Source organism: Pituophis catenifer, unplaced genomic scaffold, assembly GCF_029215685.1.
Source record: "Pituophis catenifer annectens isolate HBS135680 unplaced genomic scaffold, rPitCat1.0.hap2 SCAF_4, whole genome shotgun sequence".
Classification (NCBI taxonomy): domain Eukaryota; kingdom Metazoa; phylum Chordata; class Lepidosauria; order Squamata; family Colubridae; genus Pituophis; species Pituophis catenifer.
The window spans coordinates 129,057,363-129,081,032 of NW_027256884.1; the positions used below are offsets into that span (position 1 = coordinate 129,057,363).

At 43.7% G+C, this 23,670-nt stretch overlaps 1 protein-coding gene across 1 annotated transcript in view; it reads right to left on the bottom strand.

Moving 5' to 3' along the window:
* FCHSD2 (FCH and double SH3 domains 2) overlaps window positions 1–23,670 on the bottom strand; it is a 185,105-nt gene that overhangs the window by 48,953 nt on the left and 112,482 nt on the right. The window contains 2 exon segments of the mRNA XM_070943005.1: window positions 2,124–2,246; window positions 20,855–20,983. Of these exon segments, the coding sequence (XP_070799106.1) occupies window positions 2,124–2,246; window positions 20,855–20,983 (252 nt within the window).

Consider the following 23,670-nt stretch of genomic DNA (forward strand, 5'->3'; position numbering starts at 1 on the left):
AAGGTCGCAAAAGGGGATCATGTGACCCGCCCGGGGCGCTGCGACCGTCATAAATATGAACCCAGTTGCCAAGTGATTGAATTTTGATTATGGTGATTGTGGGGATGTTGCAACAGTCGTAAGTGTGAAAAACTAAATGTAACAAATATGATCAAAAATACTTTATTTGTATTAAAATGTATGACATGCAGAATATGGCGACTGACATAAAAATAACGTATTGAAATATTGAATAATGAAGGATTATAAATTGAACAAGCAAATAATGGAAGACTTCAATTTAGCATAAATGTTTGTACTATTATTAGAATTATATAAGCTTGTTAAAAGTAATAAATACGGTTAATAATATTCTATTTGTATTAAAAGGTATGACACAGAATAGGGTGGTTGGCACTGAAATGACATTGAAAAAGGAATGATTAAATAACGAAAGATTATAATCTAATAAAAATATGTGTATTATTACAAGGTTTTATATAATCTTGTTAAATGAAACAAATACAATTAATATTACTTTATTTGTATTAAAATGTATGACATGCAGAGTATGGCGACTGACATAAAAATAACGTATTGAAATATTGAATAATGAAGGATTATAAATTGAACAAGCAAATAATGGAAGACTTCAATTTAGCATAAATGTTTGTACTATTATTAGAATTATATAAGCTTGTTAAAAGTAATAAATACAGTTAATAATATTCTATTTGTATTAAAAGGTATGACGCTCAGAACAGGGTGGTTGGCACTGAAATGACACATTGAAATAGCGAATGATTAAATAATGAAAGATTATAATCTAATAAAAATATGTGTATTATTACAAGGTTTTATATAATCTTGTTAAATGAAACAAATATGATTAATATTACTTTATTTGTATTAAAATGAATGACACTCAGGTGCCATGCTGTTCACACATCGATGTGCTTTGTAAAAAATAAAAAACTTTAAACAAAATAATAAAACGGGTCATAAGTCATAACTTCAAATGGTCGCTAAATGAATTGTCGTTATGTCGAGGACTAACTGTAGAGCAAGCAGGTCATATCAATATTTTACAGGAACATTTGGGAGATTTAACTGTTATCCCGAACATGGAATGAGTTCAAGTTTTACCTGGTGGGTCCCAATTACTGACATGCTAGCTACGTTCTGGAGCATAAAAAGAAGCAACAAGAAAGAATGTGAAAAACAGTTTTCCACAGTCACAAAAACAAACGCCAGAGATAATGGTTATAAGTCGCCGCTACAGGCAGTCCTCAAATTACGACCACAACTGACCCCCAAATATCCACTGCTAAGCAAGGCAGAGTGAGTTCTGCCCCATTTAATGACCTTTTTTTTTTTGCCGTAGTTGTTGAGCAAATTAGTCTGGTCGTTAAGTGAATCAGGCAGCCATTAAGCGAATCAGGCGGGTTGTTAAGTGAATCAGGCTTTCCCCCCACTGACTTTGCTTTGTCTGAAGCTGGCTGGGAAGGTCACCAATGGCGATTCACAGGACCCCCGGGACACTGCAACCGTCATAAGTACATGCCAGTTACCAAGCGCCAATTTTGATCGCGTGACCGTGGAGGAAAATGCTTCGATGGTCGTAAGTGTGAGGACTGGTTGTGAATGGCCTTTTTCAGTGCCTTTGTAACTTCAAAGGGTCGCTGAACCCTGATCACGTGACCAGGGTGCTGGGGTGCTGCGGAGGTCACTAGTCCCTTATTTCAGCACCGTCGTAACTTTGAACAGTCACTCAATGAATGGCCGTACGGTGAGGACTCCCCGAACAGCTCCCTTCCCAACTGTTGTGGGAGCTTCATCCCTGGAGGCTTTCAAGAAGAGACTGGACTGACATCTGTCCGAAATAATGCAGAGTCTCCTTCTTGGACAGCGGGTTGGACTAGATGACCCCCAAGATCCCTTCCAACTCTGTTAATCTGTTAATGCACCACATCCAGGTGTTTATGCCAACACTGAACCAGTGGTGTTTGTCTGCTTCCCTGAATTTCACCCCTGCTTTTTCCCATTTCTGAACGGCCCTTCAAGATCAGACCAATCAATCAATCAATCAATCAATCAATCAATAAATATATATTAGGATTTTTGGATTTGCAAAACTTACTTACCCGGCTTGACGTTTCCAAAAGAAATTGGAATGTGCTTTGTACAGATTGGCATATTTCTAATTCAGTCCTGCTGAATACCATTAAATAATCCTTAAGGTGGTCATATACATTGCCGTCAAGAGCCTGCGTGCAAAAAGAAAAAAGGGGAACAAAAAGCAGAAATTTATTCGTAAACAAGGAAAGCCATCAAGATGAGTCAACCGACGGTGATTACGATTACCGATAGTCCTCGACTTACGACCACAATGGAGCCTAAAATGCCTGTCGCCGAGAGTTAGTTGTGAAGTGAATTTTGCCCCATTTTTACGACCTCTCTTGCCACCGTTGTTAAGTCAATCACTGCCGTCGTTAAGTCGGTAACACGGCTGTTAAGTGAATCGGGCCTCCCCATGGACTTTTGCTTGCAAAGGGGATCACATGACCCTGGGACACTGCGACCGTCATAAATACGAGACAGTTGCCAAGCATCTGGAAGTTTGATCACGTGACCAGGGAGGACGCTGCCACGGTCATAAGGGTGAAAAAATGGCCACGAATCCCCTTTTTTTCAGAGCCGTTGTAACTTTGAACGGTCACTAAATGAACCGTTGCAGGTGAAGGACTACCTGTATTTGGAGTGACTCATAAATCCACTCCGCCGAACCAAAATGCTTAGCACATTTCAAAGGGGAAAAAAAATTTAAAATGCTTTTTTTTCAAGAGGCAACTGAACTTTCTGGCTTTTCTTTGAAGACGTTTCGCTTCTCATCCAAGGAGCTTCATCAGCTCTGACTGGATGGTGGGGAACGGAAGGATTGATGCTCCTTGCAGACAGCTGGTCATTTGCATCCTTTTTGGAGGGTCGTTGAGGCCACTTGGAGGTTTACCTGTGTCCTCAGGGTCACCTGAGCGGTTGCAAATGGGTGTGGGACCAACAGTGAAGGGACATAGGGCAGAAAATATCCTGCAGCCAAGAAGGCTCCACACCCATTTGCACTATTCGGGTGACCCACAGATAAACCTCCAAGTGGCCTCAACGGCCCTCTCAAAGGATGCAAATGACCAGCTGCCTGCAAGGAGTATCAATCCTTCCCTTCCCCACCATCCAGTCAGAGCTGATGAAGCTTCTTGGAGGAGAAGAGAAAAGTCTTCAAAAGAAAAAAAAAATAAACAAAGTCCAGTTGCCTCCTGAAAAAAAAAAACATTTTTGGGACAACGATGACCTGGATGATGGAGAATCTCTACAGACTTTGAGCTATACAATCTGGGATGAAGACCCTTGGAATGGGGTGGGAGTAGGAATGGATTTCCAGAGAGAAAAAAATTGCAGGAACCATTTGCACCACTCAGGTGATCCTGAGGACACAGATAAAACCTCCCAAGTGGCCTCAAGGACTCTATAAAAGGATGCAAATGACCAGCTGCCTGCAAGGAGTATCAATCCTTCCGTTCCCCACCATCCAGTCAGAGCTGATGAAGCTTCTTGGAGGAGAAGCGAAACGTCTTCAAAGAAAAATCAAAAAATCCAGGTGCCTCTTGAAAAAAAAAAAAAAAGCACCTTTGACCTGGATGACGGAGGACCTCCATAGACATTCAAAATGCTTTGGCATCTGGAAAACGTGTACCTTGTAATATGTAAGCTGGAGGTGTCAAGCTTGAACATGAAAATGAGAAGTTTTAATTACAAAAGGTGCATTCCGAATAGTTAAAAAAAAATAATAATAAAAGGGACTGGTTTTTCAAGAAGCCTGCAATTTCTAAGAGGCTCGATCTCGCTTTATAGGTAGGGGATCTCCTTAAGGGCAGCAGGGATATTTAGCAATACTTAATTTTGGACAATGGAGGTTGGCTAATTGTAGCCGTTATTTCTTGGAGCGCCGGGGTTTTGAACCTGTGCATCGAAGATTATATTTAGGAGCGGTGCAGTGGGCTAGAGGTGGAGCTCTGGTCTCACAATCAGGAGGCTGTGAGTTCGATCCTAGGTAGATATTTCTCTCTCTGGGCACAATGAGAATATATCTGCCGAAAAAAAGACTCCGCACTGGCGACAGGAAAGGCATCCGGCCATTAAAACACTCAGCTCCATTCAGTTTGCCCCGACTCCACCTCGCAAGGGATTATGGTGTCATTAAATGATAATGAGGATGATGAGGATCAAAGATTATATTTAACAGTGAAATACCAGGAACAGTTGAGATGCTGTAACTATATTTATTATAAGGGGAACAAATAATATATCGTACAATCTGCCAGAAATGTTGCTTTGCACGTGCTACGAAAACCCAACGATAGAAACTGCTCTGCTCTAATCCTGTCCATCAAAAGCAGCTATGGGTAGTCTTTGACTTATGACCGCAATCGAGCCCCAAATTTCTGTCGTTCAATGTGACATTTGTCAAGCTGAGTTTTGCCCGCTTTACGACTTTTCTTGCTTACGGGTTGTTAAGTGAATCACAGCAGTTAAGTTAGTCACACCGTTGTTAAATGAATCGGGCTTCCTCCTTGACTTTGCTTGTCAGGAGGACGCAAAAGGGGATCACATGACCCCGGGACACTGCAACCGTCGTAAATATGAGTCGGTCGCCAAGCGCCTGGGGGTTTGATCATGTGACCCTGGGGATGCTGCAACGGGGAAATTTTTTGCTGGAAATTGGTCCTTCCTTCTTTCTTTCTTTCCTTCCTTCAACCTCCCTCCCTCCCTTCCTTCTTTTTCCTCACTCTTCCTTCGTTCCTCCATCCTTTTCCCCTTCCTTCCCTCCCTCTTTTCCTTCCTTCCTCCCCCTCCCTCTCTTCCTTCTTTTCTTCACTCTTCTTTCCTTCCTTCCTTTCCCCCTTCCTTCCTTCCCTCCCTTTTCCTTCTTTTTCCTCGCTCTTCCTTCCCTCCCTCTTTTCCTTCCTTCCCTTTCCTCACCCTCCTTCCCCTTCCTCTCTTCTTTCTTTTCCCTCCCTCTTCTTTCCTTCCTTCCTTTTCCCCTTCCTTCCCTCCCTCTTTTCCTTCCTTCCTTCTTCCCCTCCCTCTCTTCCTTCCTTTCCTTGCTCTTCTTGCCTTCCTCCTCCCTTTCCCCCTTCCTTCCCTCCCTCTTTTCCTTCCTTCCTCCTTCCCCTCCCTCTCTTCCTTCTTTTCCTTGCTCTTCTTTCCTTCCTCCTCCCTTTCCCCCTTCCTTCCTTCCCTCTTTTCCTTCTTTTTCCTCGCTCTTCCTTCCCTCCCTCTTTTCCTTCCTTCCCTTTCCTCACCCTCCTTCCCCTCCCTCTCTTCCTTCTTTTCCCTCCCTCTTCTTTCCTTCCTTCCTTTTCCCCTTCCTTCCCTCCCTCTTTTCCCTCCTTCCTTCCTCCTTCCCCTCCCTCTCTTCCTTCTTTTCCTCGCTCTTCCTTCCTTCCTTCCTTCTTCCTTTCCCCCTTCAGGATACCTGCATTAGGTCAAGAGATGAAAATATATATATTTTATCTCTCGTTTTGGCCCAAGGATGAATGGCTTTTTTAAATGAATTCTTTTTATTTTTATTTTCAATCGGTTTAATTTTATCGATCACCCAGAGCTTAATAAGTGGTTCCCTTGTCGGTTTTTGGTCTATGGAAAGTTTCAGTGTTTACACATTGCACACAACGGAGCGCGCAATTAAAACAGCTGCACATCATGTTCGGGTTGCTTGAAGCGTGTGCTTGCAACCGTGCACTCCGCATGAAAAACTGAATTTCTGGGAAGCACGTAAAGGCACACGGATGCAGCTTGAGCATTGCCAGCAGATTCCGTGTGTTGAAGAGGCTCACGACGGGAATCGAAGCACGCAACGGTGGGGTCCTTGACTTATGACCACAAATTGGAAGCAGAATTTCCACTGCTTAAGCAAAGACACTTCTTAAATGGGTCATTAAGTAAATTGTGAGGTTGTTAAGCAAATCCGGCTTCTCCCCCTCATTGATGCTGTTTGTCGGGTTGCAAATGATGATCACTTAGATTATGTAAATGGAAAATATATAAATGGAAATAATGAATTAATTTTTATTAAGATATTGGAAGGAATTGTTTGAGAAAATCAATAGCTATAATAATTGGGATATTGTTTACATATGTCTAACAACTGTAATAATTTGAACATTTTTTACTTAAGCAAAAAAAGAAAATTGAAATAGTATTATTTGAATTAAGAACTAAGTCTAAATGTTAAATTGCTATATTTTTAAGATTAGAGATAAGATTTTAAATTTGATAAATGTACTATGAGTTATTAACCGATTTAAGATTTTAGGTGGGTTAATAGAAGGGTAATTGTTTTGATTAAGTAAACAAGAGTAAACTTTTTTTTAAAGATGGTATTAGTTGAATAAGTGACTTAAGATTGAGAAATAAGTGTTATGGCAAAATGGAATATACAAAATTTTGTTAAAGATGACAAAAAAATTGTATAAATTGATGACCGGATCAAAGCTCTGTTCCAAAAAGATGTAATTGGTATGTTTGGTTAAAAAATTAAAAAAAAACTTTTTGCAAAAAAAAAAGAGGAAGGTTGCAAATGATGATCACTTGATACCGGGACATTGCAACCGTCGTAAATACAAGATGATTGTCTGAAGTCATCGGTCCTAAATCACCTTTTTTTTCCAAGCCATGGAACGGTCACTAAACGAATGGTTGTAAGTCGAGGACTACTTGTAACCATACCCAGTTAGTGACCTAAATGTGAATCCTTCATTCGAGCTAGGTAGTCCGTACAGGTAGTCCTCGGCTTACGACCACAACTGAGCCCAACATTTTGCTGCTAAATGGAAACATTTGCTAGGTGAATTTTGCTTCACGTTACGAGTTACGACCTTTCTTGCCATCGTCGTTAAATGAATCACTGCGGTTGTTCAATCTACTTGACACAGTTGTGAGGTGAATCTGGCTTCCCCATTGACTTTGCTTTTCAGAAGTCTCAAAAGGGGGAGGGGGGGTTTCAAATGACCCCGTCATAAAGACGAGTCAGTTGCCAAAGTGTCTGAATTTGGATCACGTGACTCGGAAGATGCTGCAATGTTGTGAAAAACGGTCATAGGTCACATTTTTCAGGGCGGTTTTAAACTTCAAGCGGTCACTGAACGAACCGTTGTTAAGTCGAGGACTACCTGTATTTCATGGGGTCCGTGCAAAATCCGAGGAGTGAGATCAAATTAAAGAGAATATCGAACTGGGCCTGTGGAAGTCCATCTTCATGAAGCCGACGACAGGAATTCAGCGTTTTAAATTCTATTTAAACGAAGCCGTTAATAGAGGGTTGGGGCCACGTTTAATTCCAGCCTCGGTTTCCCCAACTGCCACTTTGTCGTCATGAAATGACAATGATTTAGGGCTCTTTAAAGACAAGATGGCCGAGGTGAAAATGAGAGGCCTGCCGGGAAGGAAGCTATGTTGAGCAACGGGAGAAAGAACCAAAGGCGGAACGCGGAACTCAAAGCAGCAAAACTCCGGAAAAGTTTTCCAACTTGGCTTGCTTGAACATCAGAGATGGTAAGGTTGGAACCCAGTGCTCGTCAAAGGAACTCCGGATCGTGTCAGTAGGGAAACACGGAAGCTGATGGGTAGGTAGCACCAGGGGTGGGCTTCCGAAAATTTAGCAAAGGGTTGTCTGTCCGGTTGCTGGGTGGGCATGGTTAGGGTTAGGACTAGCTCGGATAAAAGAACATGGACAGAAAACTTTTTACAATCACAGACAAGAAAATGAGAACGAGAGAGAGAGAGAGAGAGAGAGAGAGAGAGAGAGAGAGAGAGAGAGAGAGAGAGAGAAAGAAACAGAGAGAGAGAAAGAGAGAGAGAGAGAGAGAGAGAGAAAGGGAGAGAAAGAGAGAGAGAAAAAAAGAAAGAGAGAGACAGAGAGAGAAAGAGAAAGAGAGAAAGAGAGAAAAAAAGAAAGAGAGAAAGAGAAAGAAAGAGAAAGAGAAAGAGAGACAGAGAGAGAAAAAGAGAGAAAGAGACAGAGAGAAAGAGAAAGAGAAAGAGAGAGAGATAGAAAGGGAGAGAGAAAGAGAGAAAGAGAGAAAAAGAGAGAAAGAGTGAGAAAGAGAGAGACAGAGAGAAAGAAAGAGAAAGAGAGTAGAGAAAGAAAGAGAAAGAGAAAGAGTGAGAGAGAGAGAGAGAGAAAGAAAGAGAGAGTGAGAAAGAGAAAGAGAGAAAGAGAGAAAGAGAGTGAGAAAGAGAGAGAGAGACAGAAAGAGAGACACAGAAAGAGAGAGAGACAGAGAGAGAGAAAGAGTGAGAGAGAGAGAGAAAGAGAGACAGAAAGAAAGAGACACAGAGAGTGAGAGAGAGAAAGAGAGAAAGAGAGAGAGAGAAAGAGAGAGAGAGAGAAAGAGAGAAAGAAAGAGAGAGACAGAGAGAGAGACATAGAGAGAGAGAAAGAGAAAGAAAGAGAGGGAGCAAGAGTGCCTCTTAATAGCAAACCAGCATGTGAATTTAACCGAATAACAGAGTTAGAAGGGACTTTGGAGGTCTTCTAGTCCAACCCCCTGCTCAGGCAGGAGACCCTATACCAGTGGTGGTGAACCTATGGCACGTGTGCCAGAGGTGGCATTCAAGAGCCCTCTCTATGGGCACACGCGCCGTTGCCCCAGCCCATCGCATTTCTCCCACAGGGGGGAGAGAGAGAGGGAGGGAGGGAAAGAGAGAAATGATATTACAAAAGTGCATTTAACACATTTTTCTGCGCCCCCCTGCGCCCCGTTTTGGGCCTAGTAGGCCTCCCTGCAGCCTCCTGGGAGCAAAACGGGCCGCGGTGGGGCCGCACCGCACACACACCATTTTGGGCCTTGTAGGCCTCCCTGCAGTTACCTGGGAGCCAAAATGGGGCACGTGGGGACTCCTGGAAAGGGTCGGGGAGGGGAGGGGCCTGCCAGAAATTTAACTACCAGTTTGCACGAACCGGTTGAATCCCACCATTGCACTTCACAGTGCTTGACAGCCCTCTCTAAGCCATTTACAGAGTAGGCCTCTTGCCCCCCAACAATCTGGGTCCTCGTTTAACCGACCTCGGAAGGACGGAAGGCTGAGTCCATCTTGAGCCGGTCAGGATCGAACTGCTGACAGTGGGGCAGAGTTAAGCCTGCAATACTGCATTCTGACCACTGTACTACCACGCCACCAAAAGGAGGAAGAGAAAGAAGTAGTAGAAGAGGAAGGAGATTGAAAAACGGAAGGGGAAGGGAAAGAGAAGGAAGGAACGGAGGGGAGAAGGAGGAAGGGGGAGGAAGAAGCGGATGAAGAAGGCAAATTTTTTTTAAATTGGGTGTTTTAAATTTCTGGGGTTTTAAATTGAGCCGAATTATTTAATAATTTTAAATAATTTTAATTGATGTTTGTCTTGTGCTTTTAATAGGCTGTACACCACCCTGAGTCCTTCGGGAGAAGGGCGGTATAGAAATAAAATTATTATTATTATTATTATTATTATTATTATTATTATTATTGTTATTGTTATTGTTATTGTTATTATTGAAAAGAAAAGGGAAGAAAGGAAGGAAGTGGAGGAGGAAGGAGAAGGAGAAAAAAAGGGAGGAGGGAAGGGGAAAGGGAAAGAAGAAAAAAAAAAGGAAGGAATAGCAATAGAAATAGCACTTAAGACTTATCTACCACTTAGTAGATATATATATCTACTAAAATATATATATAAATCAAATAAAGACTAAAAAAAGACTAAGACAGTGCTTTTCAGCCCTCTCTAAGCCATTTACAGAGTCAGCCTCTTGCCCCCCCCCAATAATCTGGGTCCTCGTTTAACCGACCTCGGAAGGACGGAAGTCTGAGTCAACCTTGAGCCCCACAAATTCATTCACTTACTTAAAACTCTTCGATCTGTTTTGACATTGAATGGCACCTGTTTCTGGACCACTCCCCATCACAGCTAAGAGGAGCCGATGAGAAATCAGCTACCAAAAAACCACTTCCTAAATCTGAAACAAAACTTATCCCCTGTGGGAATCAGGTTTCACAAAGCCACAAGGTCAGGAAATGGAGAAACAGCACGAAGAGAAGTCAGTGGCATCACAACTGCCGCTGAAAAATATATTGCTTTCTTCCTATTTTATTTTAACAGCAATTTGAAGTCTGTGTTTAATAAGGCGCCAAGGGCAGCAAAGATCTGCATTTCACGTTGCTTTCATACTTTCTCTGTTCACGTCGCGAAGTCACCTTAACTCCTTAGTCTGATTTATCTATTATTTGTTTACCGTAGATGTTTACCTCCTGGCCAGGGTAGATAAAAATCTATGATTCTTTTTTTTAAAAAAAAAAAATCAAAAACATCACATTTTAAAAAACTTTAAATCAGTAAGAAATTAAAGGTAACAAATATACACCGTCATTAAGAAATTAAGGTTAATGTATATATATATATTCACATGTTTAAATATTATAGATAGATAATCCTGTTTGTTAGTTTTAGTATGTATGTAATTTAGAATTGTATTTTTAGAGTTAAGAACGTTTTGTACTATTTTTATCTTCTTATATTGAATAAAGTTTGTTTTTAAAATTAAAAAAAAAACTTTAAATCAGATTTTTTTTTTTTGATTTAAATCAGATTTTTTTTTTCCAAATTTATTTTAATAAAATGCTTTTGGAGTAAAAAAAAATCTTTCTAAAGATAGTTTTCTATTTAAGATACGTTCATCATTTAGTTTATTCGGCATGAAATGGAGCTTAGTTAGGTAGCATTGTAAAGGTAAAGGTTCTCCTCGCACATATGTGCTACTCGTTCCCGACTCTAGGGGGCGCTGCTCATCTCCGTTTCAAAGCCAAAGAGCCAGCGCTATCCGAAGACGTCTCCGTGGTCATGTGGCCGGCATGACTCAACGCCAAAGGCGCACGGAACGCTGTTACCTTCCCACCAAAGGTGGTCCCTATTTTTCTCCTTGCATTTTTTACCTGCTTTCGAACTGCTAGGTTGGCAGAAGCTGGGACAAGGAACGGGAGCTCACCCCATTACGCGGCACTCAGGATTCGAACCGCTGAACTGCCGACCTTTCGATCGACAAGCTCAGCGTCTACATCACTGAGCCACCGCGCCCCTATTTAGGTAGCATATTAGGTATATTAGCTAGCATATCATATGCTACCTAATTCTGCAATATTGGGACTGTCGGTGAGTCAACGGCGGGTCAGAGGAGGAGCCGCTGCGGGACAGAGATGTCCGTTGCTCTTTAAAAATAATGATTTAAATCGAGTTGATTTAAATCAAGCCTTTTTACTAACAATTTAAATCATGATTTAAATCGCGATTCAAATCGACTTGATTTAAATCAAATCCACCCTGCCTCCTGCCTTTATTATTATATTTAGAAATAACTCAAGGCAGTGAACATTGGAGAGATTGGATAACCATTTGTCTGAAGTGGTGTAGGGTTTCCTGCCTAAGCAGGGGGTTGGACTAGAAGACCTCCCAAGGTCCCTTCCAACTCTCTTATTCTATTCTAACATATCCAACACATCTTTCTCCTCCTCCTTTTCTGAGTTACAACGGCACTGAAAAAAGTGACTTACGGCCATTTTTTCACACTTACGACCGTTGCAACGCCCCCCGTGGTCACATGATCAAAATTAGAACGCTTGACAACTGACTCATATTTATGACCGTTGTAATATCCTGGGATCATGTGAGCCACCTTTTGGGATCTCCTGAAAAGCAGAAGTCAACAGGGAAGCCAGATTCGCTTAACAACCATGTTGCCAACTTAACAAATGCAATGTCTCACTTAGTAACATACATTTGGGGCTCCACTGTGGTCGTAACTCGAGGACCATCTGTAGAAGGTTTGGGAGATTTAAAAAAAAAAATATAAAAGGCCAGGTCATTTCTGCCCAATTTCAAAAATGCCCTGGCAGATGCCTCCCTCCGCAGGAGCATCTTTTCAAAAAAAAAACAACAAGAAAAATATTGCAAGTCAGCAGGAATCAATACTTGTTATTATCTCTGAAGTGGATAAATGCCAGCGAAAGAAGTCAGGACTCAGAAAAAAGCATATTGACAAGGAGACAAGAAAGCAACTGCCTCAGGCATGAAATGCTCCCGGTTCGGACCGGATTGCCCGATCCGGTAGCAATGGTGGCGGGTGGTTCGGAGAACCGGTAGCAAAAATCGCTGTGTGCCCCCCACCCCATGCCCAGCTGAGCCACACAATCGTCAGAGGCTTTTTTTTTTTACTTTTCAAAGCATTTTTTCTACAACCTCTTCCGACGAAAAAATGCTTTTAAAAGTGAAAAAAAAAAGCCTCTGATGATCGCGTGGCTCAGCTGGGATCGTCAGAGGCTTTTAAAAGCATTTTTTCTACAACCTCTGAAGAGTGGTAGAAAAAATGTTTTTAAAAGCCTCTGACGATCCCAGCTGAGTTGCCTGATTGGCAGAGGCTTTTTTTCTTTTAAAAGCCTCTGACAATCCAAGCTGAGTTGCCTGATCATCAGAGGCTTTTTTTTTTACTTTTAAAAGCATTTTTTCTACAACCTCTTCCAACGAAAAAATGCTTTTAAAAGTTAAAAAAAAAGCCTCTGATGATTGTGCGGCTCAGCTGGGATCGTCAGAGGCTTTTAAAAGCATTTTTTCTACAACTTCTGAAGAGTGGTAGAAAAAATGTTTTTAAAAGCCTCTGACGATCCCAGCTGAGTTGCCTGATTGGCAGAGGCTTTTCAAAGCATTAGAAAAAAATGCTTTGAAAAGTTAAAAAAAAAAAAAAAAGTTGGCCATGCCCACCCAGGCACATTACCCCCACCACCACCACCAAGCCACGCCCACAGAACCGGTAGTAACAAATTTTACATTTCACCCCTGAACTGCCTCCCCAATATGTAAAGATGTCAGATCATAAGCCTTATTACAAAAAAAAAAAAAGGGGGGGGGAAATTGAAAGGAGGTAGAGAAAGAAAAAGAGAGGAGGGGGGGGAAAAAACGAAGAAACGCAGGCATCGGCAAGACAATACACGCTGTGTCAGACTTCGATGCTATCTCAAAATAAATGAATTTCCAAACTGCCAATCTTTAAGGAAATCTTTTCTTTAATTGAGCACGGCGGACAAGACTGACCTTTTGCCCCCCCAATCCCTCCCTTTCCGATCCCCAAATCTCTGCTTCTCATTGGCTATCTTCCAAGTCATTCTTCAGACTTCTTGTCTCGTCATTTCCCAGGAATGTCCCCCTCCCTCCTCATTTCCACGACAACCCGACTTCAAAGGGATTTAGCAGGCAAAAGTTCAGAGCTTATCTCTCTCTCTCCTCTGCTCTCTGTGCCAGCGTTGAATCGCTGACACGCTGCACACACTGGGTGTGGCATTCCGGAAAAACGTTTTTGCGATACCAGTGGATCTGACCAGCGGTGGGTTTCATGTTTTGTTGCTACCGGTTCGCCACGCGGGCGCACACTCACTTCGCGTGCTCCTTCTGCACAAAATCGTGCCTAAATTGGACAGCATAGAGGCGGGGGGGGAGGGGGGAGAGGGAGGGGGGGCGGGCCTACCCGCGACCTGCGCTACCGGTTTGCTTGAACTGGTACGAACTGGCTGAATACCACCTCTGGATCTGACTCCAGTAAACTAATGTGGGGGGGGGGGGAAATAGGATGGGTTCCATGGATGGAAATCTTAAAAGGGAAAAAGGAAGGTTGGGAAATTCTGAAAAAAGATAGATAATTAAGGATCAAACCACCCAAAAACCGTCGAGAAAGAAAAATAGAAGGCACGAAATGAAACCCGTACACCGTACGTTAAAAACATCACAGAAACAACACACAAACCATTATAATCACATAGCATCATCGTCGCATTCAAACCCAATTAACCAACACTGACAGCGCAAGCCACTAGTATATCAACAGAGAATAAACCCTACTCCTTTCTAGGCCTGATAATGTTACCTAGTTGGGTCATGAAACGTCTGCAAGAAAACAACCCAGCTCAGAGAACACCAAGCACCCCACATTTCAACCCCGAGCTACTGAACCCAAACAATTCCATTGCTAAATGAAACCATTGTTAAGTGAGTCATGCCCCACTTTTACAACCTTTCCCCCCCTGTGGTTGTTAAGCGGGTCACCGAAGTCGTTAAAGCGAACCATTTTGTGGTCATTCAGCGAATCTGGCTTCCTCCGTTGACTCTTGCCTGTCAGAAACCAAAAGAGAAGGACGCAAATGGTGATCAATGACCCACCCCACCCCTCCGGGAGACCGCAACCGTCATAAGTATGAATCAGTTGCCAAGTAACCAAATTTTGATCACCTGACCATAGGGATGCTGCAACGGATTTCAGTGTGAGAACTGGTCATAAATCATGTGTTCCCCCCCCCCAAGCGGGGTTGTAACTTCACACGGTCACTGAACGAGTGGTTGTAAATCGAGGACTACCTGTACACAGCTACAGAGCAGAGAGATATCATGGCCAGGGGGGCTTTTTATCAGGTCCGCCTGATACGCCAGTTACACCCCTTTCTAGATCGGGACTCCCTACGCACAGTCACTCAGGCACTCGTCACTTCCCGCCTGGACTACTGCAACGCTCTCTACATGGGGCTCCCCCTGGGGTGCACCCGGAGGCTCCAGCTGGTCCAGAACGCGGCCGCGCGGGGGATTATGGGGGCGACGAGGCGCTCCCATGTGACACCTCTCCTGCGCGAGCTGCACTGGCTCCCGGTGGTCTTCCGGGTGCGCTTCAAGGTGTTGGTGACCACCTTTAAAGCGCTCCATGGCTTAGGGGCGGGGTACCTACGAGACCGCCTTCTGCCACCAATAGCCTCCCACCGGCTAGTACGCTCGCACAGAGTGGGCCTCCTCAGGGTGCCGTCCGCCAGACAATGTCGGCTGGCGACCCCCAGGGGGAGAGCCTTCTCTGTGACGGCGCCCACCCTCTGGAACAACCTCCCCCCAGAGATACGTACAATAACAGACCTCTGGATTTTTCGTCGGGCCCTGAAAACCTATTTATTTCAACTAGCTGGGCTGGCTTGAGTTAAATTTTAAATTGATTTTAAATTGGGTTGTTTTAATTTATGGCCAAAATATTTAATTATTTTAAACTGCTTTTAAATTTTGTATGTACTGTTTTTTACTTTGGCTGTTCACCGCCCTGAGTCCTATTTGGAGAAGGGCGGTATAGAAATAGGAACAAATAAATAAATAAATAAATAAATAAATGGATAAATCCTGACACTTTCTCTCTTTCTTTCTTTCTTTCTTTCTTTCTTTCTTTCTTTCTTTCTTTCTTTCTTTCTTTCTTTCTTTCTTTCTTTCTTTCTTTCTTCTCTCTCTCTCTCTCTCTCCCTCCCTCCCTCCTTTCTTTCTTTCTTTCTTTCTTGGTTCGATTTATATGCCGCTCTTCTCCGGAGACTCAGGGCGGCTTACAATGCGTTAAACAATAGCCTTTCATACTTTTGTATATACCTGCTTAGTAGGGCTTTCGGGCCCTCCTAAACAGTGTTCTTTTTTATACAAAGTCAGCTTATTGCCCCCACAATCCGGGTCCTCATTTTACCTACCTCGGAAGGATGGAAGGCTGAGTCAACCTTGAGCCTGGTGAGAATTGAACTCGCAGTAATTGCAGGCAGCTGGTGCTACTTAACAGCACTTTAGTCTGCTGCGCCACCAAGGCTCGCAAAACCACTTGCAAATTCTTATTTTTTTTTAAATGAATATTTTCTGGAGGGAGGGAAAGTGGGGGTTTCAGCGCTATAAAGCCCTACAGAGACTTAATAGACGAGGAGGTTAGAGCAGGGAAGAGAGGATAAAATCCAGACTTAAATGAAACGGGGAGGCTAATTATCTTGGGAACCTTTTGCAAGGGAAGGTGGAATAACCTTCTCTTTAACAGCAGGTCACAGGCGGAGAAGAGAGAAGGGGCGGCTGGCGTTGAGATGCGATGCAGACTCGCTCGTGCTGCAATCTGAAGAGATCGCAACCAGGGGAGGGGAGGGGAGGGGAGGGGAGGGGAAAAAAATAAATAAAATAAAACACAACCACCCCGTGATTGCTTTTGAACATAAATGAAAAGCCGGGAACTTCAGAGGGCTGCGATGATTTATTCATGAAGACAGAAAGCTTAAAACGCTAAGCGGAGGAGGCTGGGGGGGGGGAATAAGCCGGCTGGGGACCGAGGTTAAGAATGCCCTGCAGGAATCTCTATGGTGGCAGGAAAATAAAAAGAGGTATCTTGAGCAAAAAAAATCTAACATTCAGACGGAGACGGGAGATGAGTCAACTACGTAATAAAGTCCACAAAGAAGGATCCTGATTCTATTCTAATTCTAATATAGAATATTCTATATTCTCTTCTTTTCTTTCCTATTTCTTCTATGCTATTCTGTTCTGTTCTGTTCTGTTCTATTCTAGTCTTAATTCTATTGTATTCTATATTTAAATCTATTCTATTCTATTCTCTATTCTATTCTTAATTTTATTCTAATTCTAATATAGAATATTCTTTATTCTCCTCTTCTCTTCTTTCCTATTTCTTCTATTCTATTCTAATTCTATTCTATTCTTAATTCTATTGTATTCTATTTTTAAGTCTATTCTATTCTATTTTTAAGTCTATTCTATTCTCTATTCTATTCTTAAGTCTATTCTATTTTTAATTCTATTCTATTTGATTTTTAATTCTATTCTATTCTAATTCTAATTCTAATATAGAATATTCTATATTCTCCTCTTCTCTTCTCTTCTTTTCTTTCTATTCTATTCTATTCTATTCTATTCTATTCTATTCTATTCTATTCTATTCTAATATAGAATATTCTATATTCTCTTCTTTTCTTTCCTATTTCTTCTATTCTATTCTTAAGTCTATTCTATTTATTCTATTCTTAAGTCTATTCTATTTTTAATTGTATTCTATTCTATTTTTAATTCTATTCTAATTCTAATTCTAATGTAGAATATTCTATATTCTTCCCCTCCCCTCCCCTCCCCTCCCCTCCCCTCCCTATTCCATTCCATTCCATTCCATTCCATTCCCATTCCCATTCCTATTCATCTAAATCAGGGGTCTGGTTTACGACCACAGTTGAGCTTCTAAGTCCCGTTGCTAAGCAAGACAGTTAAGTGAGTTTTGCCCCCATTTTACGACCATGCTTGCCACAGATGTTAAGGGAATCGTTGCGGTTGTTAAGTGAGTAACACGGTTGTTAAGTGAACCTGGCTTCCCCATCGACTTTTCTGGTCAGGTTGTAAAAGGGGATTAATTGCCTGACCCCCACGGGGACACTGCAACCGTCATAAATGTGAGTCAGTTGCCAAATGCCTGAATTCTGATCACGTGACCGGGGGGGGGGGGATGCTGCAACGGTCGTAAGCCTGAAAATCGGTCACAAGCCACTTTTTTCATTGCTGTTGTAACTACGAACGGTCACTCAATGAATGGTTGTAAGTCGAGGACTAGCTGTATTAAAGAAAGCTGGTTATCCGTTCTCGTTTCCAAACGCTGCACATCAGAACCACATCCTGGGCATTAAATGACTTAGCATTTCCAGATTTATGGATCTTTTTTTTTTTTTTTTCCATTTCTGCCCTGAGTACGTTATAGGACAGAAATAAAAATAGCTATCTCGGGCTGAGGCTGATGGTATTTTTCTGCTGTAATTATTATTAATTTTTGTTTTGTTTTGTTGTTCTTTTGAGGGCAAAGGAGGAGGGAGGAGAGCTAGTGTCTGTAAATTATTTAAGAGGCAAAAAAGGCTATCTAGGAAAAGTGACATTAAATTCTGTTCAATTGATTTTTGGATCATCTTGCTCGATGGCAATGAATAATTTAGGCCGCCGTTGGAAAGGGCTGCCTGGCATGGGGCTTTTAAAAGCACCCGTCTCGGCCTCCGTTTCCCCTTCAAAAAGAGGCAGGAACAGGGAGCCGTAATTTGAGCTCTATAAATAAACGGTGGCGTGCCAATTTCTGCAAGAGATCGAACGGACAGGAGACCGAGCTTCCAAAGGAACAGCAAAAACATTTGAGTTCTTCTCCAAGGGAAGAGCATTTGATCCAGTGGTGAAATCCAATTTTTTTTTTTACTATCCGGTTCTGTGGGCGTGGTGTGGCTTGGTGGGTGTGGCTTGGTGGGCGTGGCAGGGGAAGGATACTGCAAATTCTTCATTCCCACCCCACTCTGGGGCCAGCCAGATGTGGCATTTGCCAGTTCTCCGAACTATTCAAAATTTCCGCTACTGGTTCTCCAAACTGCTCAAAATTTCCTCTACCGGTTCTCCGAACTACTCCAAATTTCCTGTACCGGTTCTCCAAACTACTCAAAATTTCCTGTACCGGTTCTCCAAACTACTCAAAATTTCCTCTACCGGTTCTCCGAACTGCTCAAAATTTCTGCTACCGGTTCTCCGAACTATTCTACCGGTTCTCCGAACTGCTCAAAATTTCCGCTACTGGTTCTCCGAACTACTCTACCGGTTCTCCAAACTACTCAAAATTTCTTCTACCGGTTCTCCGAACTACTCAAAATTTCCTCTACCGGTTCTCTGAACTACTCTACCGGTTCTCCGAACTGCTTGAAATTTCCACTACTGGTTCTCCGAACTACTCTACTGGTTCTCCAAACTACTCAAAATTTCCGCTACTGGTTCTCCGAACTACTCAAAATTTTCTCTACCGGTTCTCCAAACTACTCAAAATTTCCTCTACCGGTTCTCCGAACTACTCAAAATTTCCGCTACTGGTTCTCCGAACTACTCAAAATTTCCTCTACCGGGGGGAGCGCGGGGATGTTGTGCATGTGTGTAATCCCCCATGCTCCCCCCGTGTTTGGCACGGTGGGCCTGGTAGGTCCGTTTTTCGGCCTCCCCAGTTTCCAGAGGCTTTCTAGGAGCCTGGGGAGGTCGAAAATGGCCTTCCCCATCTCCCCAGAAGCCCTCCAGAGGCCAGAAACAGCCTGTTTCCCAACTTCCGGTGGTCCGGAAGGACCGAAAATAATCTGGGCGGCGTGCGCATGCGCGCTGGAGCTGAGCTAGGACAACACTCGTGTGCCCACAGATATGGCTCCGCATGCCACCTGTGGCACGTGTGCCAGAGGTTCGCCATCATGGGACTATGGTATTGTGCTCTGGAAAGAGGTCCTAAAACAGCATCTAGTGTGACTAAAAAGGCCAATTCGAGAGTGGCCATCCCTTCCACACGGAGGGCAGATACATTCCGTCCCCTGCCCACTGCTTCTGCCAGCTGAACTGTTATTTAGGGATATTTTCAACCGGCGAAGGACGGCTTTTATTCACATACGGTTAAACCCGATTGGCAATTAACTGGCCAAAATTATTATTTGGCTTCGTTGTGTTCCACCACAGCTCCACAAAGGATCCGTGAATAGCTCCTCTCCGGTTATTTTTAGGCAGCTGAATTTATTCTTCAATGGATTTTGGAGAGTGGGGGGAAGGGGGGACAAAGGGCGAAAAGGTTTTTCCAGACGGGCTGGGGTTGCCAGATTCACAAAATCCCACTCTGTAAAGGCGTGGGCGCCAAGCGAGAGAGGCTGCTCTGAAGCCAGACGAAACCTAGGTGTTAAATCGGGCAGATGAGGACGAGAGAACGTCTTAGGGGAAAGCCTCGGCTATTTTACGGAGCTTTTTTCTTTTTTAAAGGACCTTAGGAATTCTGAATGGGAAGCCCATCCTCTTTGATGGGGTGGTTTTCGGTAAGAAATAAAGATATACATATAGATATATACATATGTACATATACATACATACATACATACATACATACATATATACATATATATATATATATATATGTGTGTGTGTGTGTGTGTGTGTGTGTGTGTGTGTGTGTGTGGACTCACAATTCACTAGTTTCTGGGCTTTTTTTCTTTTTCTTTTCTTCTGGCAGCCAGCAGACCCTTTGCTGCCCATTGGGAGACTAAAATAGATCTATTTCGGCCTTATAAGGCCTCATCAGTTAGTCACACCCTCATCTCATGTATCCTTCCTGTAAAGGTACAATATTTGTTTTTCTTTCTTTTTCGTAGGTTTTATGGGTATGTCTCTTTAGCCAGGTTCCTGGCTAAAGAGACATACACATAAAATCTATGAAAAAGAAAGAAAAACATATATATATATATATATATATATTTGCCCATAAGCACCAAACTGAGAACATCAGCCAGAAGATGACGAATGCGATTTCGTCGAAACGTCACTACTACCCTTTTAAGGATATATTTACAATTACACGGGAAGAAACCCGAGATATTAACTGTACACATATATATACCCGTGAAAACTTACATAGACACACACACACACACACACATATATTTTAAATTGCAACTTATTGATCCATTATTTCTCATTGTTGGTTTGTCATACTTCACAAATAAAATATAATTTAAAAAAAAATTAGAAAGCAACCTTTAAACATTGCCAGTAGAGACTGTTTATCTATATATCCATCCATCCATCCATCCATCCATCCATCCATCCATCCATATCTGTATGTCTATTCATTATCTCTACCTATCTATCTACCTACCTACCTAGCTACCATCTATCCATCCATCCATCTATATCTGTTTATCTGTCTGTGTGTCTGTCTGTCTCTGTGTCTACCTAGACATCTTTCTTTCTTTTCTTCCTTCTTTCTTTCTTTCTTCCCATCCATCCATCCATGCATTCATCCATGCATCCCATTTCTATAAGGCTGCTTGCCTCTACAGGAATCCTGGGCAGCATACAACACTACAAATAGCACAGAACAGAGAACCACAAAGAGGAAAAAAAGAGGTTCATTTAAATCTGCCTTTAATCATTAATCATTACCTTGATAATGTTTACCAAGTCCGTTTGATAGTAGCGGTCTTGGTGCGCGTTGGCAGCTGCTAACGTGAGAAGATACTCATTCCTCGCATGAGTAGCTTTGGAGTTACACTCAGACCGGCGTGCTTTTAACTGGACGAGTAAAACAAAATTAGGTAAGAAATTATAACAATATACAGTAGTGGCCAAAATTGTGGAAACCTTTTTGGGAAAAGTGTATTTTGGAGGTTTGATGGCTAATAACACCACTTTTTTTTGGGGGGGGGGGAGTTTCAAGATAATCCTATTCCACTGCTGGAATGAATGGCCTGGGAATAGCCCAGACCTTCACCCAATGGAAAATCTATGGACCCGACTTAAGAAACTTGTGACCCAGCAATAAAACCCAGTTAATAGAAGCAATCCTTCAATCTTGGTTTCACATGATAACAAATTATGCAGAATTAAAAGACTTGGTTCACTCCACGGGAAGTCGTTGTAAGAATGGAATGGAATGGAATGGAATGGAAGGGAAGGGAAGGGAAGGGAAGGGAAGGGAAGGGAAGGGAAGGGAAGGGAAGAGAAGAGAATACAGGAAGAGAATACAGAATGAATAGAGTAGAGTAGAGTAGAGTAGATTAGAGTAGAGTAGAGTAGAGTAGAATAGAATAGAATAGAAAAAATAGAATAGAATAGAATAGAATAGAATAGAATAGAATAGAATAGAATAGAATAGAATAGAATAGAATAGAATAGAATGGACGTTGTCTTACCTGAACGTCCCTTTTCTGGGCGCTGCGTACACTATCCATGCATGGGTTAATCCTTCAGTGCTTGGCAAACAACTGAGTGAAAACAAAAGACTTTTCCTCCCCTTTCCGGCTCCCAAGCCACGCCTCTGGTCCCATGATCCCCCAGTCTGAACGAAGGCGCAGCAGACAAGAATCCACACTATGAGTAACTTATAAACTCAACTTTATTAACTCAAATTAACGTAATGGAAAAAGAAACTAGTCTCAGTCATAAACAGGGGGCAGGCAGCCCTGACGGGCGGGATATGGATAGTGTACGCAGCGCCCAGAAAAGGGACGTTCAGGTAAGACAACGTCCATTTTCCTGTGCGCTGCTCCCACTATCCATGCATGGGATATACCCAAGCTTAAACTCCCTGGGTGGGAAGCTGACTGCCTCCAGAGTCCTCCTCCGTCAACACTTTCTGCAGTACTCTGCGGCCAAACGATGCCTCAGCCGAGTTGAACGCATCGATCTTGTAGTGGCGGATGAACGGTGTGAGGGACGACCACGTCGCAGCTCTGCAGATGTCCACGACCGAGGCTTGGGTGGCCCAGGCCGCCGTGGTGGCCGCGCTGCGAGTCGAGTGCGGTAGAATTCTGCCGGGGCCCGGTTTGGAGTTCAGGTCATATGCCAGGGCGATGCAGGCCTTGATCCATCTGCTGACCGTAGCTGCTGATATCTTCTGACCCCTGGACTTCGGGTTGAAGGAGACCAGGAGACCCTCAGTACGGCGGAAGGGAGCGGTCCGTCGGATGTAAGTGCGAATGGCGCGTCAAACGTCTAGAGTGTGCCACCTCTTTTCTCTGGGGTCATGAGGTGAGGGGCAGAAATCTGGCAGAATGAGCTCCTGGGCTCGGTGGAACCACGAGTTGACCTTCGGGATAAAGGCAGGATCCAGGCGTAGTGTCACGGTGGAGTCGTGGAAAATACACAAATCTTTGCGGACTGAAAGGGCCGCTAGCTCTGAGACTCTCCTCGCCGAGGTGATCGCCAGCAGGAAGGTCACCTTAAATGATAGGTACTTAAGAGAGCTCGAGTTTGGGGGCTCGAATGGGGGCCTGGTCAGCGCCCGTAAATCAAGAGGTAGATCCCATGAAGGGTAACGGTGTACTGTGGGGGGTCGCAGGTTGGTGGCCCCATGCAGAAACTCCTTGATGCGCGGGTGGTGCGCGAGGGATTGGTACGGAGCGCATGCGATGACTGTTGACAACGCCGCTGTCTGTCTTTGTAGGGTTGCCGGGGCCAGGCCTTTGTCTAGGCCAGCTTGTAGGAACTGCAGAATGTCCCGAATAGTAGCTGATGTGGGGTCGATATGCTGGTGGGCGCTCCAGCGACAGAACCCCTGCCATGATGACTCGTAGATGCGGGTCGTAGACGGACGCCTAGCCGCCTGGATAGTGGCAACTACCTCGTCTGGCAGGTTATCCTTCTTCAGGATGACCCGTTCAAATGCCAAACGGCTAATTGCAGCCACTGGGGCTCTGGATGCGTGACTGCTCCTTGGCACAGAACGAGCTGCTGTGGTGGGATCACCCATGGCTGTTCCACGGACAGTGCCACCAGGTTGGCGAACCATGGTCTCCGGGGCCTGTTCGGGGCTACCAGGAGTAGGTCTGCTTTTTCTGCCAGTAGCTTTCGGATGAGACGCGGGAGCTGCGGGACTGCGTACAGGAGACCCTCAGGCCACCTGCAGCGCAGCGCATCATGGTCCTCCGCTTGCGGTGTCGGGTAGCGAGATATGAAGCGGGGGAGTTGAGCGTTGGCCGGGGTTGCGAAGAGGTCTACCACCGGGTTTCCGAAGCGCGAAGCGAGTTCTCGAAACAACTGAGGGTGGAGCTGCCATTCCGCTTGATCTATTGTTTCGCGGCTGAGCCAGTCCGCCCTCACATTGGTTGCCCCCGAAATGTGGTCTGCTCTGATAGAGAGAAGGTGTCTCTCTGCCCAGCTGAACAACTCCGCGGCCTCCCACATCAGGGCACGGGACCTTGTGCCCCCCTCCCTGTTGACGTGCGCCTTGGCCGAGATGTTGTCGGTCAGGATTAAGA